Genomic DNA, 18,535 nt, shown 5'->3' with positions numbered 1-18,535 from the left:
TAAGACACACATGGACTTTACCTCCAGTGACCCGAGGGACACGATGCGCTCCCAAAAAAACGTCTCCCAGCTCTCCGGGATTGAAGGATTAACAGGGGACGATCAAAATAAATAAACAGAAAAATAAAAACACTTCGGAGAATGAATGAAATCCAATTAGTGCGATACGTCATCAGTGAAGGCATCTTGAAAAATGGCATTTTTTCGTGCTTCTTTTTGTTTTTTTTCTGGTTGCAACAGATTACAAAAAATGACATTTCCCCCTCAAACTGGTTAATTAAAATGTTAGTAATTCATTAATAATTAATATTTTTTTTTCAATTAATTTGTCTTAATAAATGAATTAAATTAATGTAAATAATTAAAATGTAAAGTACCAGTAAAATAAACGCTTACAGATACATGAAAAAACCTGGGAAATGACTTTGTTAAATCCTAATTAAATGACGTATGAATAATAAAAAAATGAGAATACATTGTTTTATGAAAAGAAACTTTTACATACACATTTCAATGTTTTTTTGTTTACTGTAATGTAATATTTGTTGCACGATTTCAGTTTTTTCCCCCCTCAAACTGGTTAAATAAAACATACTTCTCATTCAATATCATTGAATGATGGGTTGATTTATATTTTATAACTAGTAGAATAAAGAATATGAATGAAAAGAAAATAATTAAAAAAATGTTTTGAAAAAGAATACATTTTGCATATGAAAAAAAATACATTTTGCCTATATTCGCGTTTTATTAAATAATTATAATTTAATTCAGTATTATTGCAATGCATGCTTGTTTTATTATTGATGTAAACTATTTAAAACAAAACAAAAAAGGTTCAACAGTCAGTGAACAGGTTTCGAAATAAATGCACTCGAGGAAGATACCACACAGACATTTTTGTTTTTGTTGTAGCATAGCTCATTTTATTGTTTAAACAGTTTTTGCATAGGAAATATATCCACTTCCAGTAATTGACTGCAGTAAGAACAGCTGCTAGCAGTATAGGCTGGATATAACAGTAACAATCACAAAAAAAAAAAAAAAAAAAAGAAAAAAAAGTTGAGCCTTTATTTACACTGATTTTAATCTTGTGGCAATTTTAACCCCTGCACCAAATGTAACCGACTGGAAGGCGTCACTTAAAAACAAAAAACAAAGAAAAAAAACAACAACAACAAAAAACACTGATAAAATAAGCAAAAGGAGGCCTGTACAGTTCACAATGGACACCTTGTGGCTCCTAAAATAAGATTGAAAAGTGAGAAGAAGAAAAACCAAAGTCCTCTAAAACGTACATTCAGATACAAAGACCTCTTGCACACACTCGCAGCGGAACTATCATCACTGCTGCTTTGCATACAGTACGTACTGTATACATAACGTCTCGTTGGTGGTGTTGTTGTTGCGTGCGCACACGGGGAAGTAAAAGTGCCACAAGACCTGCCCTGCATTTCAAAAAAAGACTGCACTCCATGTGTAGCGCTGCCCCAAAAACAAACAAATAAACAAACAAAGAGGTTCTTTTTTTTGTGTGTGTTTTTTGTTTTGTTTTTTTTTTCTGCTAAAAGCAAGCTTCATGTGTGCCGACATGCTCGGACATGAATAAGCCCCACCGAAAAAGTAAGTCTATGTCACATTTTACATGTATGTACAAGTTGAACAGCTTGGAACAGGCACTGCATTGCTCGTCTTGTTTTGGTGGGGGGTTGGGCGGGGGGGGGGGGGGGGGGGATTGCTGGTTGATGAGAGAGAAAGAGAGAGAAAAAGACTTCCTGCAGGTACGAGCCCTCACGGTGGCGTCAGTGGGAAATTGCACGTGTTTTGCATAAAATAAGTCATCAATGCAATAATACTTGAAGGGGTGGAACACTGATTCTACATTCAAACCCTGGCCGGCAACTCGAATGGACTGGAAGGTACGGTACCTCGTGGTCAAGCGCTCGCCATCAATGCTTTCCATTTCACAAAAAGTGCATAATGGGAGGGGCTTTGCGAGCGTTTTTTTTTTTTTGTTGTTGGGGTTTTTTTCCCCCCCGAAAAGGAATATTTTACGAGCGTCAATTGGGAAATAGCACAAAAAAAAAAACATCGACAACTATCTGATAGTAGGACATTTTTTGTTTTTGTTTTTTTTAAACCCTGCTTTTCTCATATAATCTTAGGGGTAAGGTGGGGCGTGGGGGTGGGGGGAGTGGGTCTCGACCCAGCTGCTACAAAAAAAAAAAAAAACTCACACCGCCGTCTTGTTGGACAAGAAATCGCATCTTTTTTTTTTCCATGAAAAAAAACCCAACCAAACAAACAAACACACGTGCTATGGCCACACTAAGGAATTAACAATTTCCAAATTGAAATATCTACGAGCGCTAAGCAAGTTCGGAGAAATCATAATAATTCAACAAATAAGCCTTCATTTTTTTGTTGTCATCTCGTACAGTGAAGCCCCCGCTTATTCACGATTTCGAACTACGTTGAGATGAATTGAGGAGCTTCATTTAGACAACGGTCGTGCTTTGCCGCCATCTTGTGGCATCTCGGGGGCCGAGGAACTATGGTGACGTGAATTGAGGCGTTCCATTTGATAAAAAGCGCTTTCCCGCCATTTTGTGGCATCTTGGTGGCAAAGAACTATGTTGACGTGATTTGAGTAGTTTCATTTTGACAAAAATAGTGCTTTGCCACCATCTTGTGGCATCTATAAGAAATTCTAAAAACATTTTTTTAAGGGGGTGTCAATTTATTTGCAGATTTCTGCTATTCAGGGCAGGGCTCGGGGGTTCACTGTATACACTCGCGGAAAATCAACCCTTAGATTACATACAGGAAGACAACAACGACAGATTCTATTCATCCAGGGGATGAGGAGTTCTGACTCCAAACCAGCCTCCAAAACACTTGTTTTCTTTCCTAAAATGGAATTGACACTCCCCCCCCCCGCGAATCAGAAGATTTACATATAAGGGCGTTAAACTCTCAGGAAGGTTTATTACAGTGTACAAACTTGTTTTTTTTTCGTCCATAAGAAGACCTTTATCTTCGCACGCACACACACACAACCGTCATTGACACTATCATGTCTCCCAATCCAATAAACACACACACACACACAGTCTTGGGGACAATGCACTTCAATGGGGTCTCTGGTCGCAGGCTGCAAAGCACTCCAGAAAAAAAAAGGACCAAAATAAATTGAAAAGGTCGGCGAGATGCCGCTGGACTTGAGGATTTGTCGTCCTGCTTTGGCCAAACGGGAGGGCGAACGAGTGCAAAAAGGTGTCAACACGTGTTGCACTGATTGACATGCATAATGCCCCTGTGATGCGCCTGAGAGGTTTTGCTTGAAAACAGAGGAGGGATTGCCTAGCTGCGATTTAAGTGCTATGTATTCCTTCTAAGGCGGGTGGGGGGGGGGGGGGGGGGGGGGGGGGTGAAGAGAATTGCAAAATCGACTATGGGAATATATATATGTGGTGTTGATTGAAATTTGATTGAGCCAAGGCATCTATTTTACATTAGAAACTAATCTCACGGCACAAAATATCCCCAAAAGTAAACACTAAATGCATATATCAAATAATGAACATTTAAGCAGTATTGTGAGATTGAGATTTTTTTCGTAGGCTCCAATTGGCTATTTGTAACATCACCATTCTCAGATAAAAGACTTCCTTGCTTTTTTTTATGCCCCGCCCCCGAAGGCTTCGACAATTCGGGAGAAGACAAAACTCCCGGATATGTTTTCGGGAAGGACGGAATTATGCGGCCGTTGCGCACCATTATGTACGTTATGCATTATCAAATACGTGCAGTATTTTCCTGTACCTTTTATGCTCGCAAATTGTTTTGTGTTCAAATACGAAAACAGCCGCTACAGTCATCGTTTTTAATGTCAAATGAATACGTTTAAATGTGTTTAAAGCGTGTGGAAAGTGCAAAACTAGTTTAAAAATTGTTTTTATATGGTCTCTGTATATTGCGGCTTTTCATTTGTATGCGATGAACGGGTTTGCTGTATTTACACATTTACTCAGTGTACGGGTGCCATGACTTATTAGGCGTTGTACCTTCTGCCATCTAATGCACGAACATTTAATTTTTTCTGCCTGTCACTATACGTCGCTGGCACGGATAGATGACCAGATGAGATATTTGTCATCAATCATTTTCAGAGCAATTCAGTGAAATTGGGTCATTTCGCAGCGGTTGGGAGTCGACACACCGATTTGGACGGGCCCTCGCCAGGATTGGTCGCTGTGTGTGATTGTTGCACAGATGACAGGCCACTGGTTGCTGTTAAGGCATCTACTCGGGAATTGCATCCAAATGACGTGTGTTCGCGTGCGTGCGTGCGTGCGTGTGTGTGTGCGTGTGCGATGTCTTTGCGTGATTGTCCCGGCCTCAAGTCGAGCCGTCTCTCCGGAGGCGAAAGAAAAAAAAAAAAGGTCACAGTAGACCGAGTGGTGACTTTGCAGCCGTACAACCAACATGGATGTATTTTTAGGGAGAGAAAAAAAAAAAAAAAACGTTACAAATGTTAGACTAGACTAGACCTAAGCGGGAAGAGAAGACCTTGTCTGAGACTGAATAGACAGCAGCCCCCACTTTGGTCAAATAAAAAAAAGGAGGAAAAAAAAAACACCCACAACAACAACATCAACAACAACATCAACAAAATAAATGCATTACAATAGTGTCTATCTCCAAACTAGCCTCTAATATTTGACGTCGTCTATAAGCACTACCTATATAGGCAAAACTCGGTATTGCATAATTTTTATAATTCTGAATTCAAGGATGAGTGCGGAAAGGGAGGGAAAAGATGATAGGTTATTAGAAAAGCCGCAGGGAAAAATACTGGAGGGAGAATAAACAAACAAACCGATTACAAACTTGACTATACACAGCCCGGATACGCGATGGAACAGTGACACAGAAAATAGTATGTGAAGTTAAACAGTTCATTTTCAGAGTACAAAAACCTTAAAAATGTTAACTCTGCATGTTTCTACAATGATGAAAAAGATCAAAATGAATGTGGGGTGTGTGTGTGTGTGTGTGTGTGTGTGTGTGCATGTGTGCGTGCGTGCGAAGATATGCAGAAAGGCACGTCATGTGGACGTCATGTATCGTCGTGCAAATGAAGTGGAGAGACTGCAGGGACTGATGGCTGTCAGTTTGAATTTTTTTTTTTTTTTTTTTTTGCCACCGCCTGACTGATTGACAATTTCACTGTACATTTCCATCAATTAACACTTGTTTCTTCCTCTTGTAAACATACGCTTTCAAAGCCAACGGCCAAAATGCTCTTGATCTTATTTTTTGAAAAAAAAAAAAAAAAGAGAAATGCCTTTTTTATTTTTTTTTTTTGCACACACCATGTGTTCATTTCTTTCTCTAAGGGGTTATTTTCCCACCTTTTTCCGAGAAATAAATAAGAAAAGAATAAACAATATGTCCCTGTACAATTGAGGAAGGGCACTAAAGAAAAACAAGTGCTGGTGTTGCTGCTGGGATTGGGACTGAAATCAAATTGTATTTAAAAAAAAAAAAAAACATTTACCCATAAAACCATTCCATGTTTATCCCCCTTTCCTTTAGAGTCTGAGGGCTGACAGACTGATAGCTTCCCTTCAAAATAATTCAATTGCACTTGCCTCCATGGAAATTGCTCTTCTTTAACCAAAACCTTTTTTAAAGGGGGTCACAAATCTTTTAGTGAGGGGTCCAATCTCAAGTTAACTCTCTTAATTGTTGGAAGTATCCCAAAAACAAAACAAAAAAGAATAAACATTTTGTTTCTCCCGGCATCACAGTCGACGAAGAAGAACGCTGAATGTTTTTCGACGGTGTACACAGTGACTTTGTTTGACCCCACCCCCCCCCCCACCCCCCACCCCCCCGCGCGTTTAGCATTAGAAGCACAGATTTGAGTGTCATGCAGTAGAACATTAAGGCATCTATACATCACAGTATTTGAATGCATTGGAAAGTCCTGCAAACAACAACTGGCTGGTGTATGTATACTGTATGTGTGTACGTGTGTGTATGTGTGTGTGTGTGTGTGTGTGTTGGGTGGGTGGTTATGTGTGTGTAAAGGGGGAGGAGGAGGGGTGGGAGGGCACACCTGAAGCTTCCTTCCTTACTCCAGCGTCCATCACAGCCCAGGGAAAAGCAGGCGAGGGGGTTGGGACAGTTTGGGAAGAGTGTTGAGATTGTACAGCTGCTGCTGCATTTGCTGGTTTCTGCGCCCCCCCCCCCACCCCCCAAGCGCACCTTCTCAGAAACACTCATCCACCCTCTGGGCTCAGTTCCCAGTCTCAGCGGGGACCAGCGGCTCACCAATGATGCTTATGCTGTAGTTCTGGTGGACATTTGTTGGCAGAATCGGCGTCCCGTTCGACACTTGGAATGGAACTAAGCTCGCCCAGGTACCAGGACTGTGTGGACAAAAAGAGACACGTGCAGAAAGGATTTTAAATAACATAAACTAATAGTGGAGTCTGGAGATAAGAATTTACCTCAAAACCCTCAAATCATCTTTCCCCATTCAAAATTCATGTTGATCTGTTCCAGCCTATATATATATATATATAATATATTCATGAAGACAAACGAAAATAACTCACCATTACTGTGAGTGACTCAGTAAAGTGTACGAATATGAGTCGTTCTTCGCAGAGGATAAAGAATATATGCCATAGTTACATTGTGTGTCTATGTGTTTGTGTTGAAATATCTGTTGCTTTTAGGGTTATAACACCACGACAATCTTTGCGATTCATTACCCCGTGCATGGCGTTTTGCTTTCGGTGTTAGCATGAAGCTAGCGGAAGGCAAAGTTGTGTGGTTTGGTCAGTTTGGTCTCAAGACAGCCGAGGCGCTGCAGGAGTGATTCGATGTCACCGACTGGTTTTATGTTTTGAGAGAGTTTTTTAATAAAAAGGAACATTCTATTCATGAAATATTATATATAGTGGGGAACACTGTATTTAGGGGCTAGGCGCACATTCGTCTAAGTCCTTTTTTTTGTGTTGTGTTGTTTTATTCTGATGCAGTCTAAAAGGTTGTGTGAGAGCTTGTGCCTCCTCTATGAAGGGTGTGTGCGTGTCTGTGTGTGCGTGCGTGCGTGTGTGTGTTGGCGGGGGTCCTTCCACAAAGCCGCCCCATCCCTATTCATATCACGCTAATGGCAAAACAACACTGGGATTGTTCCTGGGGAGCAACGGTGCTAACTGAAAACGCGAGCAGGAACAAGCGGCGCGTTGTTCCCGAGGGGTACCGCGTTACGTACATGTCAGATAATTAGCCCCCCCACCCGCTAGCCCCCCTTACCCTCACGTTGCTGCCCACCCCCTTCCCCCACGAGAGCCCCTCAGCCGCAGTGGGCACTTATCTCAGCTCTCCCAGCGCTAGGTGGATACCTGCGCCTCACTGTTACATTGAAAAAAGTACGAGCTGAAGCCTAAAAACTGCAAAATCTCCATTTTGTTTCTTTTTTTTTTTTTTTGCAAGAATACATCGTATGTGCCCCCGCTATTCTAAACACGGTATTCTGGTTAATATCGCATCTGCAGAATACGAATGAAAGTGATTCATTCATCAATTTTCACCCATCTCGGCGGCCGCCATGTTTGACAACGTGGCCCTCTGCTATCGAGCGAAATGAATGTCACAAGTGCTCTCCCGGTTGTGCTGTGAATGTCATGTGACCAAACCCGGAAAACAGGTGGCGGACTCCCCGGGTTGATGACATGAGGGTTCAAACCCAAACCTGCGACAAGTTTCCCTTTAAGGGTTGTTTTGGTCCATTTTCGAATCATCCCAGGTTTTGGGGGGGGGGGGTTGAGTATTGGAAAGCCCCGAAAATGATCCTTTATTTGGAACAGTGTCCCAAAGGAAGTAACAGTCAACGGTACTTCGTCCGAGAAAGACGTCACCAGATCGCACTCGAAGGCTTTCGAACAGGCGAAAAAGAGAGGATAATCCTCTCCTGCACTTCTTTTCCTGTCCGACTCGTCCTCAAGTTCTCTTTTCCTTCTCCCCTCCCTCCTCGTCCTCCTGCCAAAATTCACCGGGCAGGAAACGGGGGCAGCGGCGGTGCCGCGTGGGGATTAAGTTTTTCCTACCTTGCTGAACAAAGAGCGCACAGAGCGGCCAAGAGTGGCTCTCTTTTCCTGTTTGCTCCCGTTCTTTATCCCTCGCTCTGTCTTCCATCTCAGGTAATGAAACATCGCGGGGACCACACAGCTACAAAAGCGCACTTTGTAGGGAGCCGCCACATCCCTTTGAATCGAGTTCAAATTGATGGCTGTCAGATTCGATCTGCGTCTCGGGCTTAAAAAGAAGCCGCGGTTCGGCTCATCCCGTCACCGCTAATGGACGCTTTGCTTGGAAGTGGGCGGCGAGTGTGGACGACAACAACAAAAGTTCAGAGTGCCTAATGAGCTTAGGACGGCAACAAAGATGTTCTTAAATGTTTCAGGGCTAGAACGGGGCCTTGCGGGACGGAGGGGAAACCCCGCCCGCGGCCTCCGCGCACACGGGCCGCTACGCGAAGGCGCTACACGTTTGAGGATTAGCTGGCCAAATGAGATTATCGACTGGCATCTTAATGGATTGCCTGCACGATGGCAACATGCGAGTCGGGCACAATTTTGCACATTCGCCCCTGATAGCAAGCTGTTGAGCATTATCCGATATCCATCTTAACGTCTATGTACTAGTACGCTCTTTGTGCTCACTAGTGGGACAATTCAGCGCACGAGTTGAACAAGCAGAGCGAGTTTTTTTTACACCGCTGGCTTTCACTACCGTATGACATTACTGCACTCTAGTAGAATGACTAGCATGCACTAGTAAGGTGACTATGCCACACTAGTAATGTTTAACCACTCGTGGATGACATCACTGCACACTTGTAGGACAACTATGGTGCACTAGTGGAAGGACAAGTAGTGCACTACAGTATTAGAACGACTGTCTTACTCGTAACGTATTTTCCACTGCTGTCTCCCACTACTGTATGACATTACTGCATACTAGTAGACTGACAAGGGCGCACTAAGAAGAACAATAGTGAGGCCAAACTGAGCACTAGTTGGCATCATGGAAATAGTACTACCAGTAACAAAATTCTACTAGTAACATCTAGCACTTCACAAGGAGAGACAGATGTCAGTTTGCCTCACTAGTAACTTGTAGTTGTTCAACTAGTAAGCCCCAGTCATTCTACTAGTGCACAGAAATGTCATACAGAAGTGGAAAAATACTGGTACGGCTGCCGGCGTGCGTTTGACCGTTTTTGAACATTGAATTTCCCACTGAATTCATCTTTTTAGACCCAATTTGGATCACCACAAATCAAACCTTCCATATTCAACCACTAAAACAACATAGTCAATATAACATATATACAATACATACATACAATATGTCATATAAATATATCAGTCATATAAACTAGCTTACATCTACATTGAACATTACACTGTAATATTTCTTGCATTCATTTCACAGTTTTTCCCCTAAAATTATCAAATGAAAATGTATTTTTTAAACGTATTTTGTATGTTTCTTATTTCATTAAATAACTGCCGAATTGATTTATTGTAAATCAAATAGAAACTTGCTAAAACAGTTACATATACGCTGAACACTTCTTTTTCTTAATTGTTTAATTAATAATAATTACATTACGAATAACACAATTTAAAAATGAGAGTAAATGATTATTTTATTTATGAAAGAAAATGATTTTACACCAAAAATCTTTAGCTCATCTTTATTTGATTTTATGTTTTTAGATCTGATTATAAAAATCTAATTAGACTATATAAACTATAATTAGACATTTTAATACAAATGTTTAAAAATGCAGTTTTACTCCATTTTTTTCAGAATACACTTGAAAATTCACAGCTATTGGAGCATGAAAAATTCCATTTCAGCTTCGACATGAAGGGCAACGATACAAGACGTATTCTCAACGGTTGAAAACCCCCCAAAAATGTTTTTGGGACCTATTTGATTTGACGGTGCGTAAAGTGGCGCGTGAGGACATTTCCTCCTCCTCTGGCCGATTTAGGAGGCCCGTTGAAGGGGGTTCTTCGTGTGTGCATGTATTCGGAAAGACCTTAATTAACACGATCACATATACACATGCACGCGCGCACACACACACACACACACACGCACACGCACGCACACGCACGTGCACGCCCAGTACCAGGGAAAAGTGGAAAAGGGAGACGGAACCGGGGAAAACAGGCCTGAGTTCATGCTTGCTCGCTGGCATAACGGTGGAGGCTTTGTTCCCCCTGGAGAGGAAGCTGGGGTGGTGGTGTGTGTGAGTGTGTGTGTGTGTGTAGGGGGGAGGTGGGGTAGGGGCGGGGGGCGTTTCTTTTGGTAGGTTTTAGTTGAAGAAGCATGACTTCAGCGTGGAGGCAAACAAAACCCGGCTTGTTGGAATAAGGAAAGTTCAATGTGCGTGAGGCCGCCTCTGCTCGGACTTCGTCGGCCCTTCTTAATTTGAAACACTCAAGGGAAAGAGCATTTTGCTTACCAAATGTTGCCCATTGAAAGATAATGCCAGGACGATTTTAGTTTTTCTTGAAATAGATGTTTTTTTTGGTGTGCTTACACTAACAACAGGGCTGCGAACAGAGAGCAGCTAGTTTACAAAAAGTAATCGGTGTTGCCGACTTGCTGCATTTAGCAACATTTCACAAACAATAACATGAATGTTATTGTTTCTTGCTTTTTCCATTTTTTTTTTTTTTTTAATGATTGACGTAAAAATCTGATTTTATTTTAAATCCATACCGCAACTGCTATACACTATAATTTTATTTTAATCCACATGGGAGCGAAGGATACACTGTGGCCATCTCCAACCATGCATACCAAGACAAAATGATGCCATGGTCAAAAGGCAAGCTAACAAACTGAGCAACATACCGTACATGAAGGACACATGAAAAGAAGGAGCGTGAGTAATGAAGCGATGGACGGTGATTGAGTGTGTGCGCAAAAAAAACAAACAAAAAAAACGAGAGGTGAGCGTGAAAGAGTGAAAAAAGGGTTACCTTTGCCAAGCAATCCCCAAAGTGTCGTCGACGGCACTGGGGCCATAATGCCTGCCGTTTTGAGTCACGCTCCAGTCACACTTCTTCAGCTGTCAATTGAAATGCTCGCGGTCAGATCACTTGGGCCATCAGACAACAAGTCAACAGTGGACAGAGAACAAGCATCATGCAGGAGAGAGTGTTATGGGCAAAAAAAAAAAAAAAAAAAAGGGTGGGGGTGCTTAAAAGGGAATGGAAAACATGCAATCACGGCTAACCTGGAAGTAAGAAAACAAAAGATGGAGTTAGTTAGTTGCACAAGGTGAGTGACTTGTTTTTGTTCATGCTGCGAGGGCAGTCCTCTAACGAACACATCGACACATTTAAGCGGGGGGTACACACACATGGCGACTATCGGACCCCATCGAATTCCCCGTTTATTCGTCAAGTGGAATCCGACCGTTTACTGCCACAAACATTCGTCAAGTACGCTTTTCAATGGCTCGCCGTGGAAGAGGAAAATTCCGTTTGGTAAAGCACTGTTAAGACAAACAGATCCTTGCGGATGGCGCCGCCGCTTTGCTTTGGATTTTTAAATCAGCACAGGTTTTGAGTTGAAGGTAAAGATTAGGCGGTGACTCTCGGCTTGTCAAGTCCAAATCAAGTTAAAGCACCTCCTACTGGAGCATAGTACATTTATGGATTGTATAAACCAGTGTTTCCCAACCTTGATTAAGCCAAGGCACATATTTTACACCAGAAAAATCTCATGGCACACCACCAAACAAAAATGGAGAAGTGGCAATAAAACAGGCCAAAATCCAAATGTCTGGGGTTGAGGCAGGACAAGAGACAAGTTGCAAATTCAAGATTGTTGAAATAAATCTTCAATCGAGATTGAAACATTGTTTACAAGGGGAGAGCACACCAGAGTACTGCAGCTCCGATAGCGAAACCTGTCCAATATTTGCCATCGCAAATCCTTACGGGTATATGAACATCTGTGCTGCAAGATTTTTTTCGTGGTTGAAATTCAGTTTGATTACAACTCGGCGAGGTCGGCACGCGTGGTCTGGATGGATGAGGGCTCACACTTCCAATGCGCGCACACTTACACGGACCTCTTAAAAGGCAACCTCGCATACGCAGAGCAAACGGGCGAGCGCGCATTATGCCAGCGCACGTGCCTGCAATCCAGCTGAGAGGCCGACGTCGGGCTAACCTTGCCCCGCATTCATTTGGCAAAGCGGCGGGACGGAAAAGCGCACCGTCGGCACTCTCCGTTCTCGCCGCCTCTTAAAAGCCATTTCATCAGATCGCGCTGAATATTCATCGGCAGCGGTCAAGAAAATGCATCGTGAGCATTCGGAGGCCGAGCGGGATAAACGAGGCGTCGCGCGTCCACCACAAACGCGGTGGCGGCTTCTCCTTGAGGGGGATCGCCATCTGCCCGCTGACACCGCCACATCAGAGTGGCACGGGCGGGAGTGAGCGAGGAGGGGCGGGGAGTGGGCACTAACAGATGCGGGCAGATTGCGGATTAGGATCCTTGCTTAGATAATGCCAAATGACATCTGATCACCGATCTCTCCCAGCGGAATGCTGGATGGTGGTGATTCCCTGGAGGGGTTAACCAAGGCGAGAGATGAATGGAGGCTTCTCACACATTCGCTGCCTGGGAATCGTGGAGCAGGTGTGTGCGTGCGTGTGTGTGTTTTCTGTTTTGAAGCCGACTCTTTCTCGCTGTGCTATTTCACCAGGGCCAATAAAGGATTGCACAGTAGATTTCTTGGAATTCTGGAAAAATTAAGTCAGAATAAAAGTGTGGCTGTGGGAAACCCCTCCCCCCCTCCCCTCCATCTTTACATCATCCACATTCGGTGTTCAAAAAATGTATACTGCATCCAATCTCCGCTTTATGCCACAGTGGGTTTAAATTCACAGCATTGGTAATTACCGAAATGTTTTTGTTGTTTTTTTTTTGAATGTTTCTGTTCCATAAACCGGCATGTAGAAGCTCTTTAACCCAAATTGTATTTTTGACATCCATGCATTTTCAAAAATACTGTTTTCATGCAATCACAATCAGTGCCATTTAAATTGATTACTTGATCCCGAGACTGGTATTTATTTGAACAACACTGAAAATCTGGATCAAAATAGTATTTTAAAATTGTGGCTGAGTGAGAATGAATCGTTTTGTCTTGTCTTGGCACAGGGTGGCAGAGAAAAGAGAGAGAGAATGAGAGAGGAGCCAAATGGAGCTTTATCATTATTACTGAACATTTATAAAAAAAAAAAATAAATAAATAAAAAAAAAAGAGGTTGGGGGTGTAGTTGTGGAGTGATGGTTATATGGTGGCGTACAGATGCATTCAATTAGTTGTGGTTGGAAAAGCCTTGGCCTCAAACCAGCACTTAAAAAGGTTGAGGAGGGGGGGAACACACTCTCCAGTGTGTCCTCTTCTAAACTTGCGCACGCACGCACGCACGCACGCACACGGACACACCTCACCTATCCTGAGAAATGGCGGCCAGTAATACTGATAATGACGCCCGACAGCGGCCACAGTGCGATGCGAGCCTTTGCAACTCCGAAACAGAACGCGTTTCAACTCGATATGGAACTGTTGTCACGGGGATTCACTCAGATGGCGACAAAAGTGCATTCGAGGACGGCAAGAGCGGGTTGGAAGAGCTGGACAGTGCATCCCGAAAGTAGTCACAGCGCGTCGGGATTTTATGTTACAGCCTTATTCCAAAACGGATTAAATTCAGGAACATTTCTGCTGCTTTGAAGGGCTTGTGGACTTCATCATCCGTAAATGGAAGAAGTTCGGAATCATCGGGACTCTTCCAAAGCTGGCCACCTGGCTACAGTGAGCTTTCGGGAGGTGACCAAGAGCATGGACCCTCAGAGAGCTCAGAGCTCCAGCATTCCTCTGATGGAGCTTCAAGAGGTGCTGCAAAGAGGAATGAGCCACACTGGCCAAAGACACAGTAGGCGTGCCAAGCTTGTGGCATCACAGTCAAAAGGACTAGAGGCCGGAATTGCTGCCAAGAGTTGTCAACAAAGGCTATCAATACTAAAGTACATGTAATTTATGTATTTTGTTTCAATAGATTTTTAAAAATATATTTCAAATTTCTTTTTTATGCTGTTATTATGGATTGTTGTGTGTAGAATTTTGAGAGGAAAAAAATGAATTGACTCCATTTCGTAATCAGGCTCTAACATAACAGTGTGTGGAAAAAGTGAAGCACCGTGAGTATGTTCTGGATGCACTGTAACTGTAACCAAAGGAGAGGGGAGGGATGTCTTGTGTGATGTGCGGGGCGATGGGGAAGAGGAAAATGGAGTAAGGTGCTGGAGGGGGTTCACCTGTTGCTGGTGGAGGAAGGCGGGATCTCTGGGGCTCAGGCCAACGAAGCGGTTCGCCGTCGGGGTGCCGGGAGCCGAGTAGCCTGGGCGACACACAGCGGCCGACATCAAAAACGGGTATGGTGTAACATGTCGCTCTCGTCTATAAAGCCACTGATTGGAAGTGCTCTATAAATTCCGGCTCAGTTATCAGCATGGCAAGCGTCCAATAGTGACAAGTGGGGCACCACAAGGTCAGATTTTGGGCCCACTTTAATTAGCGGGTAATAAACCTGCAAGCATGACGTAAATCCCCCTTAAATGTTTTAACAGTAAAACAGGAGAGCAACCAACGTCTGCAAAGAGAGGTTACCGGGGGGGGGTGGGGGTGTAGCCTGTTCCAGCATTACTAAAGCGTTTTTACGAGCCAGCGTACCATGAAAATGCCTACAAAGCATTTTGTGTCCCCGAGAGCAGGACTCACCTTCCGTTGACGTGGTGATGGGCTTGGTGTCGGGCATGGACAGCGAGACGGGTCGCACGGCGCCGTGGTGCGGGGAGGGAGCCAGGACGGGTGTGAAGTGGCCCGGGACTTTGCCCACTACCTGGCCGCTGCTGTTGGGCTGCAGGGGGAGCAAAAGTTATTGTATTCCATCCATCCATTTTCCGTACCGCTCATCCTCATTAGTCACAAAGGTTATTATTATTAAGTGTAATACACTGGAAGAAAAGGACCTCTTGCTGAAAATTCAAGTCAAAACTGTCTAAAAATAAGTACACTCAAATGTTTTTAATTATAAGATAAATTCACCATGTAAGATTTAGCATTTTTTGCAGTGCAGTAGTCGTAGTTGTAGTATTTATTGGAAAACACACTCAGTAGCGCCCCCTGCAAAGAAAATAGAAACCACAAAATTGGGTAGATGTGTCTTAATGGACCCATGCCTGAAACTGAACGGAACATTTTCCATTTTAGAAGATTGTTGAGAAAGTTATTTTTAATCAACTCAGCAATTTCTTCAACTTAAATGGACTTTTTGACAAATTTCAATCAGGGTTCCGAACTCTGCTCTTATCAAAGTGCGAAATGATGTAAGGTTGAATACTGACTCGGGAAAGGTGTCAACTTTAATCTTGACTATCATAGCTATGCAGATGGCACACAGTTATATCTAGCAGGTGTTGTGTCACTTTCTAAAACAGATAAATATCTGGATGAGGCAATTTTTCCTTCAATTAAACCACAACAAAACAGGTCATTGTTTTTGGCAATAAAGAAAAGAGAATTGCTGTTAGTAAATACCTGGAGTCACTCTCTTTAAAAAACAAAGACCAAGTTCGAAACCTTGGTGTTCTGATAGAGTCCGACCTGACTTTCAACAGTCATATCAAATCAATTACTAAAACTGCCTTCTACCACCTGAAGAACATATCCAGATTGAAGGGTGGCATGTGTCAAGCAGGAGAAGCTCATCCATGCTTTTATCTCAAGTAGACTTGACTATTGTAATGGTCTTCTGACTGGACTCCCTAAAAAGAGCATTAAACAGCTCCACTTCTAAAGTCTTTACACTGGCTCGCAGTCAGTTTTAGAATAGATTTGAAAGTTCTGCTACTGGTCCAGTTTGACCGATCGACACAAATTCGGGTGGACATGTCTATCATAAAACGACACACGAAAAAGTCTCAAGACGTCAGGCCCGACGTTAAACAGGAAGGCAGCCATTTTGGTTTGAAGCAGCCATTTTTGTTGAATTCCGAGGCTCGTCCTGCGATTAACTCCTGCTCGGGAATTTGCCCCAATCGGACCTGAACTTAAGCAAGTACGCGAGAAGCTTTTCTGACTAGGCCGTCTGATGTGGGTGGAGCATGGCGCCGAAGTTTGATTATAATTGAGGATTTGCCACGAAAAAGGGGGTGCGAGGGCCTATTCATCGTCGCTTGCAGCTCTGATTATTATTATTTTCTGCTAATCTCAATAAAGCACACAATTGTCTCTTAACCAGCCCGGTTCCACATTAAAAGAACAGATTTGAGTGGTCACTATTATTACTGTGACTCTGAAGGGGGACGCTCAGTCAATGAGTATGGATTTCCTACATGATTTTACACAATGATTTTAATAGCGCTCATAAATGGAATTCACTGGGATCCGGGGCGTGAAAAGACGGGCCGAGCGAGCGGTCACAATGGCATGAATGCGCCAGCACAGAGAGACTATATAGAAAGAAAGAAAGAAAGAAAGGGGGCGACTCTTTTGGACGGCTGGAGACTGTCTGCGCCGTTCATTTCAGGACCGCCCTAAGTTCAAAACTCAAACAGGCCTTTCTCGAAAAGAATTGTGTCCAGAGGGTTCCCTTGGATGTGAATAGAATGTTTAATTAGAGTGTAATATAATCTGCGTTAAAGCAAGCATAAAAACATTTTGGCACTCGTCCACGGGCTTATAAGCACCGCGTTATTTGTTGGGGCCCCACCCCCACTGCTCGCTACCCTCCCGACTAGCAGAGGGCCAGTTAATTCTGCACAAGAGCCGGGGCCCGGCAACGGCAAATATTTACAACCTTTATCATTCCCCATGGTTTTTCTCTGGAGTAACAGACACCCTTAAAAAAAAAAAAAAGGGGCACAGCGCCGCCTGTACCAACTCTCTTAAACCCGGCGCCTCCGCCGCACTCTGGAGATGGAGCTCATTGTTTACAGTGTGAAGCACCGGGATATAAAACTCATAAATGTCACGCGGGACTCTTCAATTGAGACGCCGGCCCCCTTCTCCTCCAAAAACAACACTCCGGCCACAGCGTGCTTCCTTCAAACTTTGCTTTTTCCGCATTTCAAAATGGCAGCGATTAAAGCGGCCGTTGAGAACAATCGGCGCGGCGGTATCAGCTGAACGAGATGCCATTCTCCTCGCCGCCGGGACTCTCCCGAGAGATGGCAACACTGAAGAAATAACACTTTGCTACACTGTACAGCTTGTATAACAGTGTAAATTCACTGGCCCACTTCAAATACCGAAAACCAATGGCAACAAAAGTGAATACACCTCTTCGTGAAAATGTACAAATCCATATTGTGAAATATTATACCTAAAACGCAAAGCAAACTCATTTAACACAGGGGGACCCACCTGGCTGCTCTGCGGGCTGGACGGGTCGTACGAGGGCACGTAGCTCTTGAGGGGGTCGGCCGGGTTGAGGTGGGGCGGGTAGCGGATGGTGGTGTGCGGGAAGTAGGACGACGGCGCGGGGGGCAGGATGGCCGAGGCAGAGAACTGCAGCGGCGAGTGCGGCGGCGGACTCCTCGTCGATATAACTGCGGGGCGGACAAGAAAAGGCGTTCAGGATCAGGGACGGGTCCACGGAACCGCCGAGGGAACTCACCGCTGTGTCCTACGCCCGCCAAGCCCGGGTGATGAGGCTGAGGAAAAGTGCTGATTCGTGGCGAGGACTCCTGCGGGGAGGTGGGGCTGAACATCGGCTTTTCTGGCTTCTTCATGCTAGGCGAGGACATGTCTGCTGGATATCAAAACACACGTGCACACGCTCAGCACATTTTCATTCTCATTATCCAAATCAAAGCAAACAGGCTGGTTCGGAACATGTTTGGAAAGATTACAAAAAGTCGGGTTCGTCCTGCCAAAAATTGATTGAAACACGTCCCTGTTGTCGTGAGAATGGGATTTACGTGGATTAGGATCCTCGGCGGGGCAGGTGGAAAAGTTGACTTTGCAAATTGTACACGTGCGGTTTAGGGGGGGAAAAAGACATTCCGGAGAAAAAGGAGCCCTGTGAAAACTCTTTTTGTGTCATGTCCGAGGACGTCAGATCAGATCCCGGCCGTTCGAGGGATCATGAATACAAAAATCGGCGGCTGACATCTGCTCGGCTCGCCCCTCGCACGCCGTCTGACAAGCTTCCATAATCCGCCGTGGATAATCCCCGAGCTTTTTAGGAGACATGAAATTTGTTAAGAAAGTGGAAGAATAAGCAAAGACGCTCACACACTCTCGTGAGCCGCCGTCACAACTGTGTGCCTTTCAATTTTCCACGCTCGGACTCGGGGCTTCTGAGGGGAACCGGATAACAGAACAGACCCGAGACAGGAC

General features: G+C 44.0%; 1 protein-coding gene across 7 annotated transcripts in view; it reads right to left on the bottom strand.

Annotated features, from left to right (window-relative positions):
• Positions 1 to 1,100: 1,100 nt before the first annotated feature.
• The window catches only part of LOC133472438 (nuclear factor 1 B-type), a 59,046-nt gene continuing 41,611 nt past the window's right edge, over positions 1,101 to 18,535 (bottom strand). For 6 of the 7 annotated variants that reach the window (XM_061763198.1, XM_061763196.1, XM_061763199.1 and 3 more), the window contains 6 exons: positions 17,811 to 17,945; positions 17,558 to 17,742; positions 14,912 to 15,050; positions 14,449 to 14,531; positions 11,088 to 11,176; positions 1,101 to 6,440 (listed from right to left, as the gene is read on the bottom strand). In XM_061763198.1, the coding sequence (XP_061619182.1) occupies positions 6,308 to 6,440; positions 11,088 to 11,176; positions 14,449 to 14,531; positions 14,912 to 15,050; positions 17,558 to 17,742; positions 17,811 to 17,945 (764 nt within the window). In that variant the 3' untranslated portion in view covers positions 1,101 to 6,307. The remainder of the gene's footprint in view (positions 6,441 to 11,087; positions 11,177 to 14,448; positions 14,532 to 14,911; positions 15,051 to 17,557; positions 17,743 to 17,810; positions 17,946 to 18,535) is intronic. The other variant, XM_061763200.1, reaches the window with a different exon arrangement.

The sequence above is a fragment of the Phyllopteryx taeniolatus genome, chromosome 23 (assembly GCF_024500385.1).
Source record: "Phyllopteryx taeniolatus isolate TA_2022b chromosome 23, UOR_Ptae_1.2, whole genome shotgun sequence".
In the NCBI taxonomy this organism is placed as follows: Eukaryota; Metazoa; Chordata; class Actinopteri; order Syngnathiformes; family Syngnathidae; genus Phyllopteryx; species Phyllopteryx taeniolatus.
Note: the sequence above shows the minus strand (reverse complement) of the source record. Positions and strands in the feature narration are given on the sequence as shown.